The 22130-nt window shown below is 41.0% G+C and overlaps 1 protein-coding gene across 2 annotated transcripts in view; it reads left to right on the top strand.

Annotated features, from left to right (window-relative positions):
* Positions 1 to 203: 203 nt before the first annotated feature.
* The window catches only part of LOC124131209 (centrosomal protein of 78 kDa-like), a 153940-nt gene continuing 132013 nt past the window's right edge, over positions 204 to 22130 (top strand). The window contains exons 1-6 of one of the 2 annotated variants that reach the window (XM_046494315.2): positions 204 to 305; positions 1654 to 1848; positions 3521 to 3621; positions 4236 to 4405; positions 8111 to 8183; positions 10180 to 10283. In XM_046494315.2, coding sequence (XP_046350271.2) covers positions 1697 to 1848; positions 3521 to 3621; positions 4236 to 4405; positions 8111 to 8183; positions 10180 to 10283 — 600 coding nt within the window. In that variant the 5' untranslated portion in view covers positions 204 to 305; positions 1654 to 1696. Of the gene's footprint in view, positions 306 to 435; positions 518 to 1653; positions 1849 to 3520; positions 3622 to 4235; positions 4406 to 8110; positions 8184 to 10179; positions 10284 to 22130 lie in introns of those variants that run through there. The other variant, XM_048395172.1, reaches the window with a different exon arrangement.

Here is a 22130-nt window from a genome sequence, read left to right as displayed (position 1 = left end):
GCAGTATATTGCTTCTTAATTATATTTTTCATTGACATGCACACTTGCAAACATCGGTGATTATTGCACTCACTCTTTCATTTTGTGTGTGTGTGTGTGTGTAATATGAAAGAATATCACACACGCTGGCATATTAAACGGCGTCCCCAGGATAATTCATAACGTGGACGGCTTTTCACCACACCGGAAGTTTTCATAATGTCCAGGAAGTGACGTCACAACTATGGCGCCAGTGTTTAGGTGTTCAAATGTGAAAATAAGCCTGCTATAAACTTTATTTTCCCGTTTCTACAAACGAAGTGAAGGTAAATCACGCACATCTCGCTTCATATACAAACTATTGTTTGACATCAGTTGGAATTAAATCGAAACTGAAATGAGAGACAAGTGCACAGGCCGACAAGCACCTGTCAAGTCCATGTGCAAGCACCAACACGAACACGAAAACCGGTGTCACGAAGTGACAACTGTTCCTTCAATCCAGTTTCAGAACACGAAATTAATAAGAGCGGAAACTGTATGTTAATTGTAACTGACAAACTTCTATACACCTCAGAGTCTAATTCCAATGATATTTCGGTCTGAATGGAATGTATCGGTTAACGATATCGTCCGGTTTTCGATCATGTAAACAGATCAATGTTCTTCATAGGAAAGGAATGTTTTTCATATTGACATGATGTTTTCTCGGGGTTTTTTTAAGATATGATCAAAATGTCAGTATTTTATGATCGTACTGATTGTTGTTGTAGTTAATTTTTAGCTAAAGTAGTTAAGAAAATTGGTGTATGATTGAATAGTTGTAAATTTCCCCGACGGGGGTCATTGTCGGCACATCTTATAGACTACTATATGTACCTGGTTACTTTTGAATATGCAAAAAAGTGCCCACTGGATCTCAAAACTACCCCTGTGCACTGAAATGTACCCACTCTCATACAGGGATTCATGTGACAACCATCTGCCGTAAAGTGTGGGGGCTGTGGGGGAAGTTTTGAGACTCTATGGACACTTTTTAGGATGCTCAAAGGTACACAGGTACATAACAGTATAAGGTGTACTGACAATGACACCATCAGCGTCAATTAATTGACTTAAACTTTCATTTTGATTTATTCTGTAACAGATATTTATTTATGAGGCATCTTGTCATTTGAATTTGATTGATATGTCATCATTATTTCATTACTGATGTTTTTTTGTTGAGCATCTACCAGAATATGAATTATAGTAAAGAATATGAATTAATACTTTGATTGAATTTGAATTGATGTGCTATGGGTTTAGTTTGGATAGGAAAGACACAAGCAAAAGACACTAACTTGCCTGGCAAAATAAGTGCCAAATAAAGTATACATTGATGGTTGCTAAAAATGAAACAAACAAGAAATGGTTATTCCATGGTGACATATTTGATATAAAATGCATCATATCAATGAGTATCTCACAACAGGTCATCCGCGGTATGTTTTGAAATCAATTTCTATCAAACTCAGCTCTAGTAGGATTTGGTTTGGCTTCATATAATACAATGTATAAAAAAATACTGACCAGAACCCGGAACTCAATTTCACCATGCCGTTGCAGGTTAAACTGTGCCATTGTTCTGAAATGCAAGGAATTTCTAACCATGACTGTACTTGCTGTTGACAGGAGTGCGTTTTGACTTGCGCCTGTGCAATCAGTGTCGCTCACGATGATTGAGAGCGTCCAGGTGAGACAGAGTGGTGCCTACGACTTTGAGAATCACTATGACAACCTGTGTGCATTGCAAGACTCGGTGCCGCTGGCTGCGGTCAAGGCCCACCTGTGTCAAGGTGTACTGGACATCAACGGAGATCGGGTCAGGTGAGATGTTGCTGACTGATGACTCAAATGTGAGAATGGGTCAAAACATAACAGTTCCATTCTATTCAGGGGTGTTCCAATACCAGAATTTCCTACTTAAACTTAAAAATTCTACTTGCCTAGCCTAATTTTCAACTTGCCCTGCCAAATCAGAGAATAGGAGAAAACTTTCATTTGACAACAAAACTTTATAACAGACGCAACAGGTAATGCGAGATGTGCAAAATAGGAAAATGACTAGTTAGGTACTTCATCTGCAGTTGACAAACACACATTGCATCTTCTTAGTTTCAACATTAATACCACTGATTTTCATACTTGCCCGAGGGCAACTTCCCACTTTCTAGCCTGGCACTTTTTTTCATGGGTTGGGGAAGTAGGGCAAACTAACAAACCTTGACAGGAATAACTGTCAGAAAACAATCTGTAAACAACTAACCAGATAGTATTCTTTTGGCTTATTGGAAGTTTTTGCAATTCTTGGGATCTGATTCCTGGAAACTATAAACAGCCTCCGTGGTCTTATGGAAAGAGCTTCTGCCAAGAGAGTTTTGGTGGTTCAATCCCCAGCTGTGAGAATAAAAAAGATGGTACTTGTTGTTACCTTGCCTGGCACTTGGCATTAAGGGAATGAAACAAAGACTGTTGAATGGGAATCAGTATACTGTGTCTGAGTGGGGCATCTATATTAGCCTGTGGCAGGGTATCTCAGGAGGATAGCACTATAAAACCAGCTTTTGTTTGGACTAGTACAAGCATAATCTTGAACCTGACATTAAACCCCATTTCACCCCGTGTGTTTGAAACAAATTTAAAACCCAACAAGATAGTCGGGCAGGTGACCCATAAATGTTGCCTGCCCATCTTCAGAGTTACCTCCCCGCACTCAGACATTATAAACATTCAGTTGAAATGATGCAAACAATTACTTGAGGCGAGGAATTATGATAAAACGGAATACTAAGTAGTCTGCCAGACAGTCGGCAGGTGGAGGAAAATTTCATGCAGCCTGACAGAAAAGTTACCAGCCACGGGCAGGTGGGCAGGCAGTTATTTTGGACACTGATTTCACCGCACCTTAATAGAGTGACGTGAGTGAGTGAGTTGGGTTTTACACCGCTTTAAACAGTATTCCAGTTATATCACGGCGTGTCAGCTTAATGTGGGAGGAAAGCCCGAAGTGATGCAGGTTTACCACTTCGGTGAAACCCACGAGCATGGGTATGATGCTGACAAACCTAGAAACATAATCTGGGCGAACCGGGATTCGAACCCACAATCATAGGTTCTGGTGTGCCAAAGGGACGCAACACTGCACAGCCAATCGCGGCGCCTGAGATGACTGAGCCACCCGTGCCCCCTAGAGTGACAAGAACACCAAGTTACCTTTAAGAAGCTAGGAAAGCAAATTTGTGGATACTGGTGGCTAATGGTAAGATTTGAAACTAGGGAGTTGAGACCGGGACTGATTTCAGCCCGGACACTCACGAGAACTAGTCTGGTGTTATTCCACCCCTTGCAGAACCGCCTCACCTTTGGATTAAGACCATAGCCTTGCACCTAAGTCTGTAACAAACTGTATAGACTGGCAAACAGGATAAAGATAAAATACATCCTGTTGCTTCGCTTCGATATGTAATGTCAATGTCTTTACCTGTATGTTATGTTTCAGGGCCAATGATTGGATGCCCATTGTGAACACACTGCGGATCAACAAGAGCCTTGAGTTTGTGGCTGTGCGGAGTTACTACACACCACCCAATGAGGATGAAAGTGAGTGACACAGACAGGATTCACTTGCAGAACATCAGGGATAGAATAGGTCCCCAGCAACCCATGTTCATCTCATGAGGCAACTTATTGAGCTTTTGGCCAGGTTCTGTCACTTGGTTGATAGTGTGTCTGCATTACCCACGGCATGAGATTTTACTCACAATATCAACCACTGGTTTGTCTGCTTAAGACTTGAAAAGGCCTTCAGTTTTGAGGTCTCTCTTTCAGGCTTGAAAATTGATAATCTGCCATGAAAAAGCTTTGAATTTCACACTTTGAAACCAACCTGTTAAACAATGAAGAATACGATTTGTATGGATCTCTATGGTCCGTAATCACAGGGTTATCTCCGTTCCAAAGATTGGCTGCTTTGGTTCGTCAAGAATCAAATATACTCAAATCCAAGACAAATTGAACTGAAGACTTTTAGGCTATCCACATTTTCATAAGCAAATCTCAGGATGGTTTCAGTAGTGATGGCCTTGAATGTTTGTGAATGAGCCCTGAAAAGGCCTTGAATTTCCGGGGAGGGACCATTGAAAAGGCCATTTTGTGACCCTGTGACTCCAGCGTTCAACAACATTCACTAACACATGGCTCTTTTCCTGTTTCAGACAAGAGGGTGGCATTCCAGAAACGGAAGACGCCAGCAATCAGGTCGAAGGAGATCACATTCCGTCTGTGTCGGGCACTCAAGGAGTGTCTTGGAGTGTCATCCGTCCTGCGGTGTCTTGAACTCCAGGGTCTGCCGCTCCGAGAGAGGGACATAGAGACATTAGTAAAGGTCAGAACTGAGGGACATAGAGACATTAGTGAGGTCAGAACTGAGGGACATAGAGACATTAGTGAGGTCAGAACTGAGGGACATAGAGACATTACTATAGATCAGAACTCAGAGACATAGAGACATTAGTGAGGTCAGAACTGAGGGACATAGAGACATTAGTAAAGGTCAGAACTGAGGGACATAGAGACATTAGTGAGGTCAGAACTCAGAGACATAGAGACATAAGTGAGGTCAGAACTGAGGGACATAGAGACATTAGTGAGGTCAGAACTGAGGGACATAGAGACATTAGTGAGGTCAGAACTCAGAGACATAGAGACATTAGTGAGGTCAGAACTCAGGAACATGGAGACATGGGTGAAGGTCAGAACTGAGGGACATAGAGACATTAGTGAGGTCAGAACTGAGGGACATAGAGACATTAGTGAGGTCAGAACTCAGAGACATAGAGACATGGGTGAGGTCAGAACTCAGAGACATAGAGACATTACTATAGATCAGAACTCAGAGACATAGAGACATTAGTGAGGTCAGAACTCAGAGACATAGAGACATTACTATAGATCAGAACTCAGAGACATAGAGACATTAGTGAGGTCAGAACTCATAGACATAGAGACATTAGTGAGGTCAGAACTGAGGGACATAGAGACATTACTATAGATCAGAACTCAGAGACATAGAGACATTAGTGAGGTCAGAACTCAGAGACATAGAGACATTAGTGAGGTCAGAACTGAGGGACATAGAGACATTACTATAGATCAGAACTCAGAGACATAGAGACATTAGTGAGGTCAGAACTCAGGGACATGGAGACATGGGTGAAGGTCAGAACTTAGGGACATAGAGACATTAGTGAGGTCAGAACTGAGGGACATAGAGACATTAGTGAGGTCAGAACTCAGAGACATAGAGACATTAGTGAGGTCAGAACTCAGAGACATAGAGACATTAGTGAGGTCAGAACTCAGGGACATGGAGACATGGGTGAAGGTCAGAACTTAGGGACATAGAGACATTAGTGAGGTCAGAACTGAGGGACATAGAGACATTAGTGAGGTCAGAACTCAGAGACATAGAGACATTAGTGAGGTCAGAACTCAGGAACATGGAGACATTAGTGAGGTCAGAACTCAGGAACATGGAGACATTAGTGAGGTCAGAACTCAGAGACATAGAGACATTAGTGAGGTCAGAACTCAGGAACATGGAGACATTAGTGAGGTCAGAACTGAGGGACATAGAGACATTAGTGAGGTCAGAACTGAGGAACATGGAGACATTAGTGAGGTCAGAACTCAGGGACATGGAGACATGGGTGAAGGTCAGAACTTAGGGACATAGAGACCTCATTGAACATGTTGAAGGTCAGGAGTCTGGGTTTGAAAAATAGGTTACTTTTTAACTTATCCCTCCACAATGGTAACCAATAATTCTTCTTGCTTCGATCATATAACAGTGTGTCTGCTCTTGAACTTGTCCAACAGTTACTACGATGGCACCTGCCATAACTACTTGCACCTCTTCGGCTGTGACGTCACTTCGCCTTCTGTCGTCTGCCACTGATGCCTATTGGCTAGCCCCACCTCACATCCCATCGAGTCAGTCGACCTGGATCCTTAAGGCGCCTCATCAGACGCAGGTGCTTCCTTGGACGTATCTACATGCGCCTTGCCAGGTGCCGCCCACCTTCCCGACTCCACTTCCGGGGCCTTTTCACGTGGCGCATGCACCCCCTCACGTAATGCTGGCACCTCCTTAAGCATTTCTCCACGAGCCTCACCAGACACCGCATCCACAGCCATTCCAGGTAGCCACCATGGAGTGGCAGTTACACCTGGATGTTTTCCAGACGATTTGCCAGATCTTCAGCCACACTTACGTCGACTTGTTCGCCACACGTTACAACCACCAACTTCAGACGTTCATATCACTGATACTCCATTCATAGCTGATTTCGTGGTCTATCATTGCCAGTTATGCCAGGTACATTGCCAGTTATGTCTTGGCCATTAACTTGGTCTTCTGTTCTGCCCATATCATCGCTGCTCACGAACTCACCACTATCCCACAGGGTGACTGTAAGGCCTGGGACTTGGGACTGGTTCTACGCCACCCCCTCATTTCTCCCTACGAACCTCTCTCTGATGCAGAATTGGTGCCTCTTAAGGCAGAAAACTGCCTTTCTCCTGTCCTTGGCCACTGTGGCACGTGTCAGTGAACTACATGCTCTCAATGCCACCCAAATCATGTTAGACCGTGGTCATCGTGGTCAACATGTGGAGGTACATCTTGGCCTAATGTGGGATTTTGTTGCCCAAAATCAATTTCCTGGTCTGGCGGATTGCACTTTTACTATCACCCCGCAGTCTAGCATCGTTGGGTCTGGTGACACAGGATATCTCCCTATGTCCTGTGTGTTCTAGCATCGTTGGGTCTGGTGACACAGGATGTCTCCCTATGTCCTGTGTGTGCATTATGTCATATTGACGTCACTCGTCATTTTCGGCAACTATGGAGGGTCGCTGGAATATCTTCAAGAATACCCTGTTGTTTTGGTTATGTTCCACCATTCTTAAGGCTTTCGCCGATGCTGGTTTGGATCCACCTGGAGCTTCCCATCCACATGAAATTCGTTGGGGCACTCATGCTGGTACGCCTGCATGTTTGTTCTTTCTCTCTGCGGAATGATAGCATTAAACTCCGTACGATAGCATTAAACTCCGTACCGAGGGTACTGCGTATAGTGAGGGTAACTACGGTTCCTGATATTTCCAGTACCACCAGTTGCAATGTAATTTCAGACCCAGCCTTACCTGTATTCAGGCATGGTGGTCATGTATTGCCGGACTAGTGAAGTTGAACACACCCATGGGTTGAAGGCAAACTGGCAGTCTAGTCTAGTCTGTGCTCTGGCCCAATCACCATATCACAAAAGTGGGTATGCAGTTGACTCAACCCACCATCCTACCGTGGGATAATTGCATACTGTTGTGGAATGATAAGTTAACAAATATTGGGGATCAGAGTATTCCCCTTATTTATATACTTATCCTGACACAACGACCCGTGAAGATCCGGGGTAGAATCGGTTTTCAGCAACCCGTGTTTGCCATAAAAGGTGACTATGCTTGTCGTAAGAGGCGACTGACAGGATCGGGTGGTCAGGCTCACTGACTTGGTTGATGCATGTCATCGATCCCAATTGCGTGGATTGATGCTCATATTGTCAATCACTAGATTGTCTGGTCCAGACTTGATTATTTACAGACCGCCGTCATATGGCTGGAATATTGCTGAATGCGACGTTAAACAACAAACCAACCTAAAACAACAGGTCATGACTGCCTGCCCGTCCATCCCCTCATCGTTTGGATCCGCTGGTCACCTGTCTGTGGGTGATCATGGGAGAAAGTGATGAGTAGTACAGGAGCATGCTGGGAGCGAGGTGGTCGGAGGGTGTGTTCTACACTGTTATATGATCAAAGCTAGAAGGAATATTGTATACTGTCGTGTCAGGATAAGTATATAAATAAGGGGAATACCGAAGGTTTTTTTTTAAGATGATAAAAATATTCTACAATTGTCAAAACTCTTAAATGCAGAAGATATTGATTTGAAGTTAAAACTGCAGTATGAATATTCAAAATGTGACGTGGTACTTGTTTTACTGAACTGTAAATGTGTTTGTATTTCCAGGGTTTGTCAAAGAACAGCACGCTGAACCATCTCTCTCTTGAATACTGCCGAGTAGGAGGACCAGGTATAGAAGGTGAGGTGTTGGTTTTGTTTGCATTATGTGAGAGACAAATGTAAAAATTGTGTTGACTGGGATTTGAACAAAATCCGTTTACGATAAGGCTGGTAAATATTATTCATCTTCAGGTTATAAGGGTGGTCGGGGAGCCTTGTGGTTAAAGCATTCGCTCGTCACGCCGAAGACCCGGGTTCGAATCCCAACATCGGTACAATGTGTATAGCCCATTTCTGGTGTCCCCTACCGTGATATCGCCTAAATATTGCTAAAAGCGGCGTTAAACCATACTCCCTCCCTCCCCTCCTCAGGTTATAAAGTGTAAATCATCTTATATGACACTCCTTCCAAACAGTCAAATTACCTTGTTCTTCATGGATACCGCCACAATATCACCATTACTCGTGACATCTCGAATACAACATTACTTCCTTCCTCCAGTCAAACTACTCAGTAAAACGTCTTTTTCTAACTCGAACAACATTAATAACAGTTTTCTGATTTGGGTAAATATATTGAGGGCTTGCAAGTACAAGCCCGCAGTTTTAAGTTTAGATCCATACCAAACTTGTGTTCAGAAGATGCATTTTGATTGGTAGTGTTTTTCAAGTTCAAGGGCAAGATAAATTTGGAGGTAAGTTATTAGAGAGCTGGAGCTGGTGATGTCTGACACACAGCCATGGTGGTCTGAGGGGGCAAGGGTGGCCCAGTCGTCTAAGGTGCCGCAAAACCTATGATTGTGGGTTCGAATCCCGGTTTGCCCCGATTATGTTTCTAGGTTTGTCAGCACCATACCCGTGCTCTTGGGTTTCGCCAAGGTGGTAAATGTCTGAGACCTGCATTACTTCAGGCTTTCCTCCCACATTAAGCTGACACGCCGCAATATAACTGGAATACTGTTAAAAGCGGCGTTAAACCCAACTCACTCACTCACTCATGGTGGTCTGAATGACTCCAGGGTATCTAGCACAGTAGACTGGAGATATGATACTCTGAATAATCAACACGGTCTAACAATTTGCTTCTATGGTCAACTGAGTACCTTTGTCCAGGATTTATCAAGGCCTGCCTAGAGGCGGATATTTGGCTCCAAGTCTGTACCATATGATAGTAAAAAATTTCCAGTTTGAATTAAAAATTTCCCAATTCCTCAGTATTTAAGAAAATATAGTAAGGAAAATAATCAAATTTTAGACAATATCATGATTTTGTCCCAATTTGCTTCCCAAGGGCATTTAGTTTGGAATCCTAGATACATCCCTGTATTACAAGCTGTAGTCCTGTATCATGGTACTGTCACCTGCCTGTTACTCTTCTGTGTGTTACTTTGTGTTACATGTACTCCGACCAATCTACAAATGGTAAGCCGATGCGGATCCTGGGTTAGCGTAGATCACCAGCAATCTGTACTGGTGTCATAAGAGCCGAACCATGGATTGGGTGGTTAGGTTCGATAACTTGGTTGATTGCATGTCATTGTATCTCGGCCGCGTGGGTCGTTGCTCATAATATCAATCCCTGGTTTGTCTGGTCCAGGTTTGATTATTTAAAGGTGGCTGTCATATTGCTGGAATATTGCTTAGGGAGGCATCAAACATCAAACATCAAACAAACTACAAATGTTTATAGGTCTTCAGCAACCCATGCTTTCTGTAAACGGCCACTATGCTTGTCATAAGATGCGACTGACGGGATTGGGTGGTCAAGCTTGCTGACTTGGTTGATGCATGTCATCATGTCCCAATTGTGTGGATCGATGCTCATGAGGTCAATCACTGGATTGTCTGATCCAGACCCGATTATTTACAGACCGTCATCATATAGCTGGAATATTGCTGAGTGTGGCATAAAACAACCAACCATCCAACCAACCGTTGTTCACAATCACTGGATTGTCCGGTTCAGACTCAATTAGTTACAGACTGCTATCATGTCGCAGGAATATTGCTGGGTATGGTGTTCAACAACAAATGAATCTGTTGATGTGATAAAAGAGGTAACTCAACTGTTTCAGTTTTGGGTCATGGCATCAAGAACTGCACCAACCTCAGCTCCATCAACCTCACCGCCTGCAGCCTCACCTCCCAGGGGGCCGAGTGTCTCGCACAGGTCATCAAGGTAGGCAACTCTTGATATCTTAACACACCGTCATTGGGTGCAAATCAGCCTCCTCATAGCCGGGTTAAATCCAATTACGACTGCCACCCTCCGTCTGTCAGTTCCTGATAATGCGGGACAACATGCTGTGTCTTTGATGCTGTCAGCTGTTTCTTTTGCAGGATGATAATTGTGTTTTGATATTTCCGAGAAATTCCACAAAATTGTTGAATTCCCATATCATGTATATCCAGGAATGTGATGAGTTCTATCTTCATTTCAGCCTCAATATTTGTATTTTGATATTTCCCTGGAATTCTGTACAACTGTTGAATTCTACTTTTAATCAGAATTCCATCCATCTGCACAGGAGTGTGATGAGTCCTATCTTCATTTCAGCCTCAATATTTGTATTTTTATTTTTCCATGGAATTCCACAGAGCTGTTGAATTCCATTTGTCATGTATATCCAGAATTCCATGCATTTGCACTGAATTGTTCTGTCTTCATTTCAGCCTCAATATCTGTATTTTTATTTTTCGGGGAATTCCAGATTGAACTGGAATTCCATGCATCTGCACATTGGTGTATTCAACTGTATGTGGTTTTATTTCAAAGACCATCTCCAATAATTTTAATATTTCCTTTGAGTTCCACAAAACTGTGAAATTCCTTGCATGAGGAATTCCGTCTGCTCAGATGTGTGATGGTTTCATGTGTCTTCGTATCAGAGATCCAATTAAATAATTTCCATTGAAAAAAATCTGGTGTAGCTTCCGCGCACCAGGCTGCCCACCCGATCTTGGGGAACACTGCCTTAAACTTCACCCCCATCCCCTAGACACAAGGACAACACCTTATCTTGGGGAAAACTGCTTGTGAATTGTGAATCCTTGCTCAGTATTTCTATCAATGAAAAGTCTGACTACTTAAACAATCCATCTGTCAAATTGAAATTTTATCGGTCTATGACAGGTTAACGACAGCCATCTGAAACCCTGTTATAATATATACTGTATTTGACGTAAGAGCGCCCAGGGTGCTCTCAAAATTAGAAATAGGGGGCTCTTATTGGAATATTATTTTGGTGAAAAAAAACCCAGAGTTGAAAGATCGTAAATTTCGTGGTTTATGCTGACAGCTTGAAAGTTTTCCAGAATCTAATTGCCCATAATTAAGGGTGCATATAACACACGAGTGCGTATTTTATGCGAAGAAATAAGTCTTGTGTACATTGATCAATCGGAAGGGGTGCTACTAAGGTTTGTTCACTAGCCAATATATTAGCAAATATCGCCGTGGGCACTTATTAGAGTGGGGCGCTAATTACGTTGAATACAGTAATTTAAGTTTAATTTGGTTCGAGGTTTGTCAGCACCATACCAGTGCTTGTGGGTTTCAGAGAGTTATGAACGTCTAAGACCAGGCATTCTCCAACACCAAACAGACACCCTATAATGTAACTGAAATACTGTTCAAACTCAGTTCAGTCTCTGTGTGAGTGTTGCAGCAGATGTTGTCTTTTCTCTGTTATAGGAGAGATTTTGTGGCAGTAAAATCAGCCATTTCATAAAGGGAGATAACTCTTGTAGACTCACATTTCTTGATGGTGTTATTTGGAGACGAGTGTACTCTGTAATGTCTTTTTATTGCCTGTTTTCACAGTTAAATTGTCCTATCACTGGATTTGCTTAGTCTGGGGTGGAATTTGGCAACATGGGTTTGTGATTCGAGTTTTAGCTGCAGTTTTGTAGCCAAAAGAAAACCACTGGTAAAGTCAGTTCTTAGCTGGTAATTTCTAATCTCCATAGAAGGATAGAAATTAACGAAGAACGTTACTAGCCTGAATAGTGATAACATTTAGCAATACCCCCAATGTTTGAAATTCTGCCTGCACGTAGGATACCTTTAACATTATGAAGACTGGTCCAGGCTAGGAGACAAGTGCCAATTTCCATCCCTGCTGTAATCAGATCAAATGGCTGTTATTGATGACGTTTTTACTGGAGCAGATGTTTTCCCAAGTACTGGACGTGGGGAGGGAAGTCATTATGCTACAAAATGTTCCAGTTGTGTTTGGACCGCCTCCATGGTCTAGTGATAGAGCGTCCGCCCAGAGAGCGGAAGGTCCGGGGTTCGATTCCCGGACGCGTCATACCAGAAGACGTTAAAAGATGGTACTTGTTGTTACCCTGTCTGGCGCTCGGCATTAAAGGGCTAAAACAAGGACTGTTCGGCTCGGAGTCAGTATAGTGTATCTGAGTGGGGTATTCATGTTAAACTGCGGCATGGTATCTCAGTGTGCTAGCACTATAAATCGGCATCAGTCCAGACTAGTACAAGCAGCCACACACACACGTGCATGCACGTCGCTATATAAGTGCAATAATCTTGGATGCGACGTTAAACCCCATTTCACCTCACCTCCAGTTGTGTTTGTGTTGGTCACAAGTCAAGCCAAGTACTGGTGATACCACTGCTTGTTTCCCTCCTGAATGTACAGGATCATGTGAGTGGACAGCTTCCTGTTACCCAGGGCGGATTCAGAACAATGCTGTGGTTGCGATTGGCTCCAGGCTGTATATCATTATTGAAAGGAGATTGAATATATAACATAATTGTAGTAAGTTGTCCGTATCAAATAAGGAGGTTATTTTTGCTGAATAAAAACACATTTAACTCCATTTCCTTGTGCCGGTTGTAATAATGAACGCCGTATATAATCCATGGCAATTTGGGGAGCACTGGAGAGGTGTTGACATTTCCTTTCAAAACTGATTGCTCAAGAACTGAATTGATTTCCCAGAACTCATTTTGCTGTTTTGAGCTCCCAAAAGACAAACTGGTCCTTAAGGTCACATGTTGATTAGACTTGAAGCAGATTCATCCTGCGTCTCTGAGACCATCATAACTTCCATACTTTAACTTAGACTTACGACAGTCGTAGTGCAAAGATGATCATAACTTCCATACTTTAACCCAGACTTACGACATTCATAGTGCAAAGATGATCGTAACTCCCATACTTTAACTTAAAATTATGAAAGTCGTAGTGCAAAGACAATCGTAACTCCCATACTTTAACCCAGACTTACGACATTCATAGTGCAAAGATGATATCATTTCTCCCATGCATTAACATAGACTTATGACAGTCGCAGTGCTAAGACGATTGTAACTCCCATACTTTAACTCAGACTTACTTACGGTCTTGTCTCTGTTATCTCCTGTGCAGTGAATGAATATAAAGGTACCGTATTTTCTTGAGTATAGTGCGCACCAATGTATAATGCACACCCCCCTCTAGCGGGTTCAATATTTTGGAAAAAAAGAAATTTGAATATTATGCGCAGAAATTTTTTACACCGTACCCTTTCAGCGAAGTCCGGCAAACGAATGGGTGCTGAGAAACTTTGTCAGTACAAATTCGAAATTTGAGATAAAAAATCACCAGACATGTTTATTTACCGTTTAAATAGTATTTATTGTTCTGCTAGGCATTGTTTTATATTTAGGGATTAAGATTACCTTGCGTATTTTCTCGTAAACTAAGCTGGAAACAGCAATCAGCTGTACACACGTTTTCTTGGAATCGACCGGTGATTCGGTCAAGACACCCAATGATATAACTTTATAAGATTTTTAATGCAAGGATCGGCAACAATTGTATCTGAAACTATTTTATTTATCAGGAATAATATATTCCATTATTTTCTTAATTATATTCAACCTTTACTAAACATATTTCAAATAATAATAACCCTAAGCGAAGCAGCTGACCGCTATTCCCGGGTATTATTTTTTACATGGAACATGTCTGACCAGTCACCGTCAAGGCTCACGCGCACGTGATCACGTGATCGCGAGAATTTCATGTTGACATAGAATCGTCAAACAAAAACAAATATGACTTTTAACGAGTCAAAGTATGTCATTTATGATATATGTATCCATTCTCTGTCAACTAAAGTTTGTTCCAAGGCGTCAATAGCGGTATTCTGACCGTGGTTGCTGTTAATAACGGTGAGTTGTGCGATCTTCCGATCGCTTCACACACGATTTCGCTGAAATTAATAAAAACAATATTATAAGGAATTTTGAAAAAAATCAATGAAATAAGTTACAAACATAAGTCCAGATATACAAAGAACACTTTTTATAGCCAGACAGTGTAATTACATAATTATTTTGCGTACTTCAGTATGGATTTGTTGACATGGTATTCCCGGTGTTTCGTGCTCACGTAATGTCTTTCCATGGGGGAAAAAAACATCTAAACTCATAATTCGTGTATAATGCGCACCCCCTTCTACACAGCTGTGTTTTTTCGAAAAAAAGTGCGCACTATACTCAAGAAAATACGGTAATTCCACCTGCTGATAATTCCAAATTAGCCAGGGTTACCAACCACTAAGTCAATTTGGCGCAGCTGCAACGGAATTAAAACTCTTACCCCCCCAAGACGAATGTACAGGACCATCATGCAATGTTACCACAATGGTCGCAAGTTTCCCCCAGGAGTGATGCCTGTTTATTGGTGGTGTTCTGTCAAGACACACTCCCTGGATGTACGGCCATTCATTGAAGAAAAGATGAGCCAAGAAGAGGCAATTTGACGTTTAAGTAGTAAAGCAGGTTCTATCTTAGCCGTAAGCGTCTTTTCTTCTAAGGTTGTTAACAATGTTAAACAAATTTGAACTACCAATGTCTCTGGGTTAAGCTGCTTAAACAGAATCAATGGCAGTCTGAGGGTGAACATTCCTCAAGGAATTCGGGTCTCTGTCCGTCTTCATTCAGAACACGTCACTTTTTACATCTGTGGAGGTTTTTAGTGAGAGGATCTTGACAGAAAGTTTCCGTGAGAAGAGTATGAATGTCTTTGATTGTTTTTGTTGAGTTGTTTGAGAGTCCTGTTCCCATTGAGCTTATTGCGGACATCCTTAACCTGATACAGATGACTTGTGATTGGTGGTAACAATATCCCTGGGGTTCCTGATCGGAGCAGGTTCAATTTGCAAGTTCGAAATTAACATAAGTTCTCATTTTTGTCATAAAAGCCTGTTTGTTTGTTTGTTTGTTTATTTGTTTGTTTTCTGTTTAACGTCACACTCAGTTATATTAATGCTGTAGACTCGTGAAGATCCGGGCAGGGAATACCCGGTAGGTCTTCAACAACCCATGCTTGCAGTAAGAGGTCACTATGCTTGTCGTAATAGGCGACTAATGGGATTGGGTGATGCATGTCATCATATCCCATTTGCTTAGAACAATGCTTATGATGTCAATCACTGGATTGTCTGGTCCAGACTTGATTATTTACAGACTGCCTTCACGTTGTTACCATTCTTTGTGTATAGAGTGTCTGCCAGGAGACTGCCTACGTGGTGTAGTGAATAGAGTGTCTGCCCGGAGACTGCCTCAGTGATCTAGTCTATCCCCGACCGCATCATACCAGAAGACGTTACAAGATGGTACTTGTTGTTACCCTGCCTAGTGCTTTGCCTTTAGGAATGACACATCAGCTTGATCAGCTTGTAGTCAGTATACTGTGTCTGAGAGGGGTATCCCTGTTGAACTGTGGCGTGGTATCTCAGGGGGCTAGCACTAGTATAAGCAGCCACACACACAGACACACATGCACGCACATGCACACACATCGCTGTATAAATGAAATTATCTACACCGTGACATTAAACCCAATACCAACTCATCCTGCACAGAGAAGCTTGTGATTCAGTGTGATGTTACACCGTGACATTAAACCCAATACCACCTCATCCTGCACAGAGAAGCTTGTGATTCAGTGTGATGTTACAGCGTGACATTAAACCCAATACCACCTCATCCTGCATAGAGAAGCTTGTGATTCAGTGTGATGTTACACCGTGACATTAAACCCAATACCACCTGATCTTGCATAGAGAAGCTTGTGATTCAGTGTGATGTTACAGCGTGACATTAAACCCAATACCACCTCATCCTGCATAGAGAAGCGTGTGATTCAGTGTGATGTTACACCGTGACATTAAACCCAATACCACCTGATCCTGCATAGAGAAGCTTGTAATTCAGTGTGATGTTACACCGTGACATTAAACCCAATACCACCTGATCCTGCACAGAGAAGCTTGTGATTCAGTGTGATGTTACACCGTGACATTAAACCCAATACCACCTGATCCTGCACAGAGAAGCTTGTGATTCAGTGTGATGTTACACCGTGACATTAAACCCAATACCACCTCATCCTGCATAGAGAAGCTTGTGATTCAGTGTGATGGTACTCTGTAAAGCAGCAAGTCGTTCAACCATTCAGTGCAAGATAACATTAAAAAACAAGGAATCCAATGAATGGAACTTTTTAGTAGAGCACTAATAGCGCTTGAATGGATATGATATTGTCAAGGAATGTGTTTTGTAGCGATAAGTGAACCAGTAACATGATTGGCTCTGCCATAACGAGCTTTCAGTGTCTGCGTTGTACATGAATCCTTCAGCCTTTTGGCGTTCCACACACAAACTATTCTATTAGCGTATCACAACCCCTGATATTTAAAACTAATTTGAAAATCCATTTTCAATCAATACAAAGTTTGACAAAACCATTAAATGAAACGGTATGCAAATTTCACTTCAAACCTCTCCAACAAGTTTTGTTTGAGCCCAATTTGAACCAGTGTCAGAGTTTGAAGTGTGTCGTAAAGAAATCTGCGTTTTTTTCAAGCTCCCGGGAAGTATGTTCACATCCAGAACGAGGCAATATCTCTCATTAACACACTCAATAGTCCATCGTCTATCCAACAGGCGTTTGTTAGGATACATTCAATTAAGGAAAGTGCTTTTTAGCCAGCCCTGAAGCATTGGAGTATGAGGAAATCTTCAATAAGAGAGGCTATTTTCATACAGTATGTTGACTGGTTCCCCGCCCAGTCAATTTGTAATACATCGTGATGTTGAAAACGTTTCGCTGATGCCCTCAAGAAAGTCGTGGAGGAAGTGCATAGGGTTTTTTCTTCTGAATTCAGATTTGGGTAAATTGTTTGGCATGTAATAGTAATTTAGGCTTGCACTTTACTGTCTAGACGGAGTTCCAACAAAGAGGAATTGTGTGACAGAAATAATGAACTACTTTTTTGTGGTTTCCACAAGGGTTTGCTTTGGGTGTCGTGACACAGGTGATGTGGAGACAAGTCTGTGCACAGTTTTCATTTTGTCAGTTAAGACGGGGCATGCTGAATTTGTCTGTGATGACTGGATTTATGAGTTTCATTTTTTTACATATTTTTTAGAAGATAATTTTATATATGATATTTTATAGTTAATAACTATATATTGATAACTTTAGTTAATAACTACAGATAACTTCATAGATTATGACTTAAGCATGATAACTATAGATAATAGTAAAGGGGATAAGTTATAGGTAATAACTACAGATAACTTCATAGATTATGACTTAAGCATGATAACTATAGATAATAGTAAAGGGGATAAGTTATAGGTGATAACTACAGATAACTTCATAGATTATGACTTAAGCATGATAACTATAGATAATAGTAAAGGGGATAAGTTATAGCTGATAACCATACATAATGTTGTAGAAAACTAAATACATGACTTCACAGATAACTGTTGATAACTTCATAGATGATTACTTACAGATGATAACTAGAACTTAAATGATACGTAAAGAAAACTTTGTAGATGATAACTTCATAGATGATAACTGTTGATAATAACATAGGTGATAACTGTTGATAATAACATAGGTGATAACTGTTGATAACTACACAGATGATAACTGTTGATAACTTCATAGATGGTAACTGTTGATAATAACATAGGTGATAACTGTTGATAACTACATGGATGATAACTGTTGATAACTACATAGATGATAACTGTTGATAACTACATAGATGATAACTAGATAACTTCATAGATGATAACTGTTGATAATTACATAGATGATAACTGTTGATAACTACATAGATGATAACTAGATAACTTCATAGATGATAACTGTTGATAATTACATAGATGATAACTGTTGATAACTACATAGATGATAACTAGATAACTTCATAGATGATAACTGTTGATAATTACATAGATGATAACTGTTGATAACTACATAGATGATAACTAGATAACTTCAAAGATGATAACTGTTGATAACTTCATAGATGATAGTGAGTGAGTGAGTGAGTGAGTGAGTGAGTGAGTGAGTTGGGTTTAACGCCGCTTTTAACAGTATTCCAGTCATATCGCGGCGTGTCAGCTTAATGTGGGAGGAAAGCCCGAAGTGATGCAGGTCTCAGACGTTTACCACTTCGGTGAAACCCACGAGCACGGGTATGGTGCTGACAAACCTAGAAACATAATCGGGGCGAACCGGGATTCGAACCCACAATCATAGGTTTCTGGCGTGCCAAGGGACGCAACTCTGCTCAGCGAATCGCGGCGCCTTAGGCGACTGGTCCACCCGTGCCCCCTCATAGATGATAACTGTTGATAACTTCATAGATGATAACTGTTGATAACTACATAGATGATAACTAGATAACTTCAAAGATGATAACTGTTGATAACTTCATAGATGATAACTGTTGATAACTACATAGAAGATATCTACATAAATTCAAAGATGATAACATAGATAAGTTTATAAATGACAACCATAGATAACTTCATAAATGATAACTATATATAACCTTTCAGATAACTACAGAAAATTTTATAGATGGGAACTTCATAGATGATTACTGCAGATAACTTAATAAATAATAACTTTATAGATAACTACAGATAACATCTTTACAGTTTTTATAGATAACTATGATAACTTTATAGATAACTTTATAGATAACTATAGATAACTTTATAGAGAACTATAGATAACTTTATAGATAACTATAGATAACTTTATAGATAACTTTATAGATAAATATAGATAACTTTATAGATAACTATAGATAACTTTATAGATAGCTTTATAGATAACAATAGATAACTCTATAGATAACTATAGATAACTTTAGTGATGAGAACTTTAGAGATGATGACTATAGATAACTTTATAGATAACTTATAGATAACTTTGTATATAACTATAGATAATTTATAGATAACTATATATAATTTTTTAGATAACTAATGGATAACTTAATATATAACTATAGATAACTTTATGGATGATGACTGTAGAGATGAGAACTTCAAAAAAAACTATGACCACCGCCCCCATGATGTCACTACACTGCCAGGCTGCAGTGTCAGATGATATCCGTGCTGTATTGCCAGGCTGCAGTGTCAGATGATATCCTTGCGGTATTGCCAGGCTGTATTGCCAGGCTGTCACCATGTCACTACACTGCCAGGCTGCAGTGTCGGATGATATCCGTGCTGTATTGCCAGGCTGCAGTGTCAGATGATATCCGTGCTGTATTGCCAGGCTGCAGTGTCAGATGATATCCTTGCTGTATTGCCAGGCTGTCACTACACTGCCAGGCTGCAGTACAAGATGATATCCGTGCTGTATTGCCAGGCTGCAGTGTCAGATGATATCCGTGCTGTATTGCCAGGCTGCAGTACAAGATGATATCCGTGCTGTATTGCCAGGCTGTCACTACTCTGCGAGGCTGCAGTGTCAGATGATATCCTTGCTGTATTGCCAGGCTGTCACTACACTGCCAGGCTGCAGTGTCAGATGATATCCGTGCTGTATTGCCAGGCTGTCGTGATGTCATGTTGGAGTGTAAGCCACATCTAAGCTGCTTTGCTAGTCAATAAAGTGTTGAGCAGACAGGTGGTAACTGTGACTTGTAGGATATGCCATGTCACTGTGTCGTGATGTGAGCCTGCAGAACATGCTATAGTTGACAAGGAATGGTGAAAGCTGATGCTATACAATCTGTCATGTCGTGTATAATCTTGCAGAGAAATGTTAGGGTTGAAATCATCATTTGGTTCGACTTTGTAATTGATATTTTACAGATCTTGACAGATTCGCAAAATATTCTTGTTTTTCATGTTTGCACAATACTTAACTTTCAGACTGTAAATGGTTTTTTTTGGGTCAAGGATAAAGTTACTTTGAACACTCAGACCTGACATTTTCTTGATAGAAGTCCATGCCATTGCGGTACAATGACACACAAGTCACTGAGTCACCGAGAACAACATGACACAGGTTTCTGGGGAGTGAGTATTATATAAATAGAAATCTGTAATCCCCACTGAGAAAGAACATGAATATTTACAAACTAACATCACATGAATCTATATATTTGGCATCATAAGCCCCCAGGGTGCTTAACACATTACCATGCAGGCGCTTGTTACAACCATACACATGTTAAATTGGTGTCTGAGATTGTGGGGTAGAGAACAAACCTTGTTAAAATGTTGATGGAACCCGAACATTTTTTATAACAGAACCATGTCAAGTATATACTCTTTCAACATTGCTGTTTTCTGCGAAAAGTCTGTAATATTTAGGACCCGTGAAGATCCAGGGTAGAATAGGTCTTCAGCAACCCATGCTTGCCGTAAAGGCAACGTTTGTCGTAAAAGGCGACTAATGGCATCGGGTGGTCAGTTTCGCTGACTTGGTTGATGCATGTCATCGATCTCAATTGCGTGGATCAATGCTCGTGATGTCAATCACTTGATTGTCTGGTCCAGACTCGATTATACAGATCGGTGTCATATAGCTGGTATATTGCTGAGTGCGGGGTTGGACAACAAACAAACAAACAAAGGAAAAAAATATATATGGGCAAGCTGAAAAAGGGTGGATTCTAGTATGTGTGGTGATAGCTTGTCAGCTGATGACAGGGAACAGAACCCATTGAGAGGCTGATGCTGCCATTTCCCTTGAAGCCTCGACTTACTCTCATTACAGAATGTCACCTGAGCATCATCAGTGGGGAAAGATGACTGTGTTAGATATTTTCAACTGATAACTCTTTGTCCTTGAAATCTGATAAGTAACACAAATGCCTTCATTTGATGGGTCAATGGTGAGGGCTGTCGTGGGCGTTGTAGTGGACATTGGGGAGGATGTTGGTGAGAAGGTCAAGTGTGTGTTGGCGAGGATGTTGCAAAGGATGTTGGAGTGGGCTGGGTGGTCGTCAGTAGGGCAGTCTGATTCATCAGTTACAGAGTCAGCTTGTATTGTTAGATAGTGGCTAGAAACAGACAGACAGACAGACTATTTCAGTAATTAAGGCATCAAGGCCCATAGTACAATGCAGATGGGATTTTAACATTTATCACGTGATGTACATGATCAGATTTTAAATCAAGTTACACATTCATCATTATAAAGACATGTTTTAAGAATACAGAAACAGTATGGATCATATCCGGATTTTCAGAGTTTAGCAGATTTATCATTAACTGACGGTCTTTAAAAATACCTGCAACATGTCGAGAAATTTATATCTTAAATGGGAATACGTTTCACATATAGGTAAGACATGGTATTCATCCTCTACTTCTCTGGATGAACAGTGGCTAGAAACATGGCTTATGGCTGTGATAAAAACAGTAATTGGATAGCTGAAAAAATCTTCTTATCTCCCTGGGTAAAAAAACCAGGGGGATGTAGCGATCATCAGGACTGCACGCCCCTCCAAAACAAACCGTACAATATTTTTTGTTGAAACTTGCTATACAGATCAGACTAGTGGTGAGCTGGTGGATCATCTTGTTTAATGTTTAGTTTTATTGTTTTTTAGCATTGAATGAAATGATAAGATAGCCCTGAATCTAAGAAAATAAGGACTTAAACAAAAGTATGTTTTTCTCCCAATTTTTCTGCCTAGGGCACTTATTTTGGAATCCTAGATAAGCCCCTGG

Source organism: Haliotis rufescens, unplaced genomic scaffold (genome assembly GCF_023055435.1).
Source record: "Haliotis rufescens isolate VD_foot unplaced genomic scaffold, xgHalRufe1.0.p SCAF_14, whole genome shotgun sequence".
In the NCBI taxonomy this organism is placed as follows: domain Eukaryota; kingdom Metazoa; phylum Mollusca; class Gastropoda; order Lepetellida; family Haliotidae; genus Haliotis; species Haliotis rufescens.
This window is presented reverse-complemented; position numbering and strand designations above follow the sequence as displayed.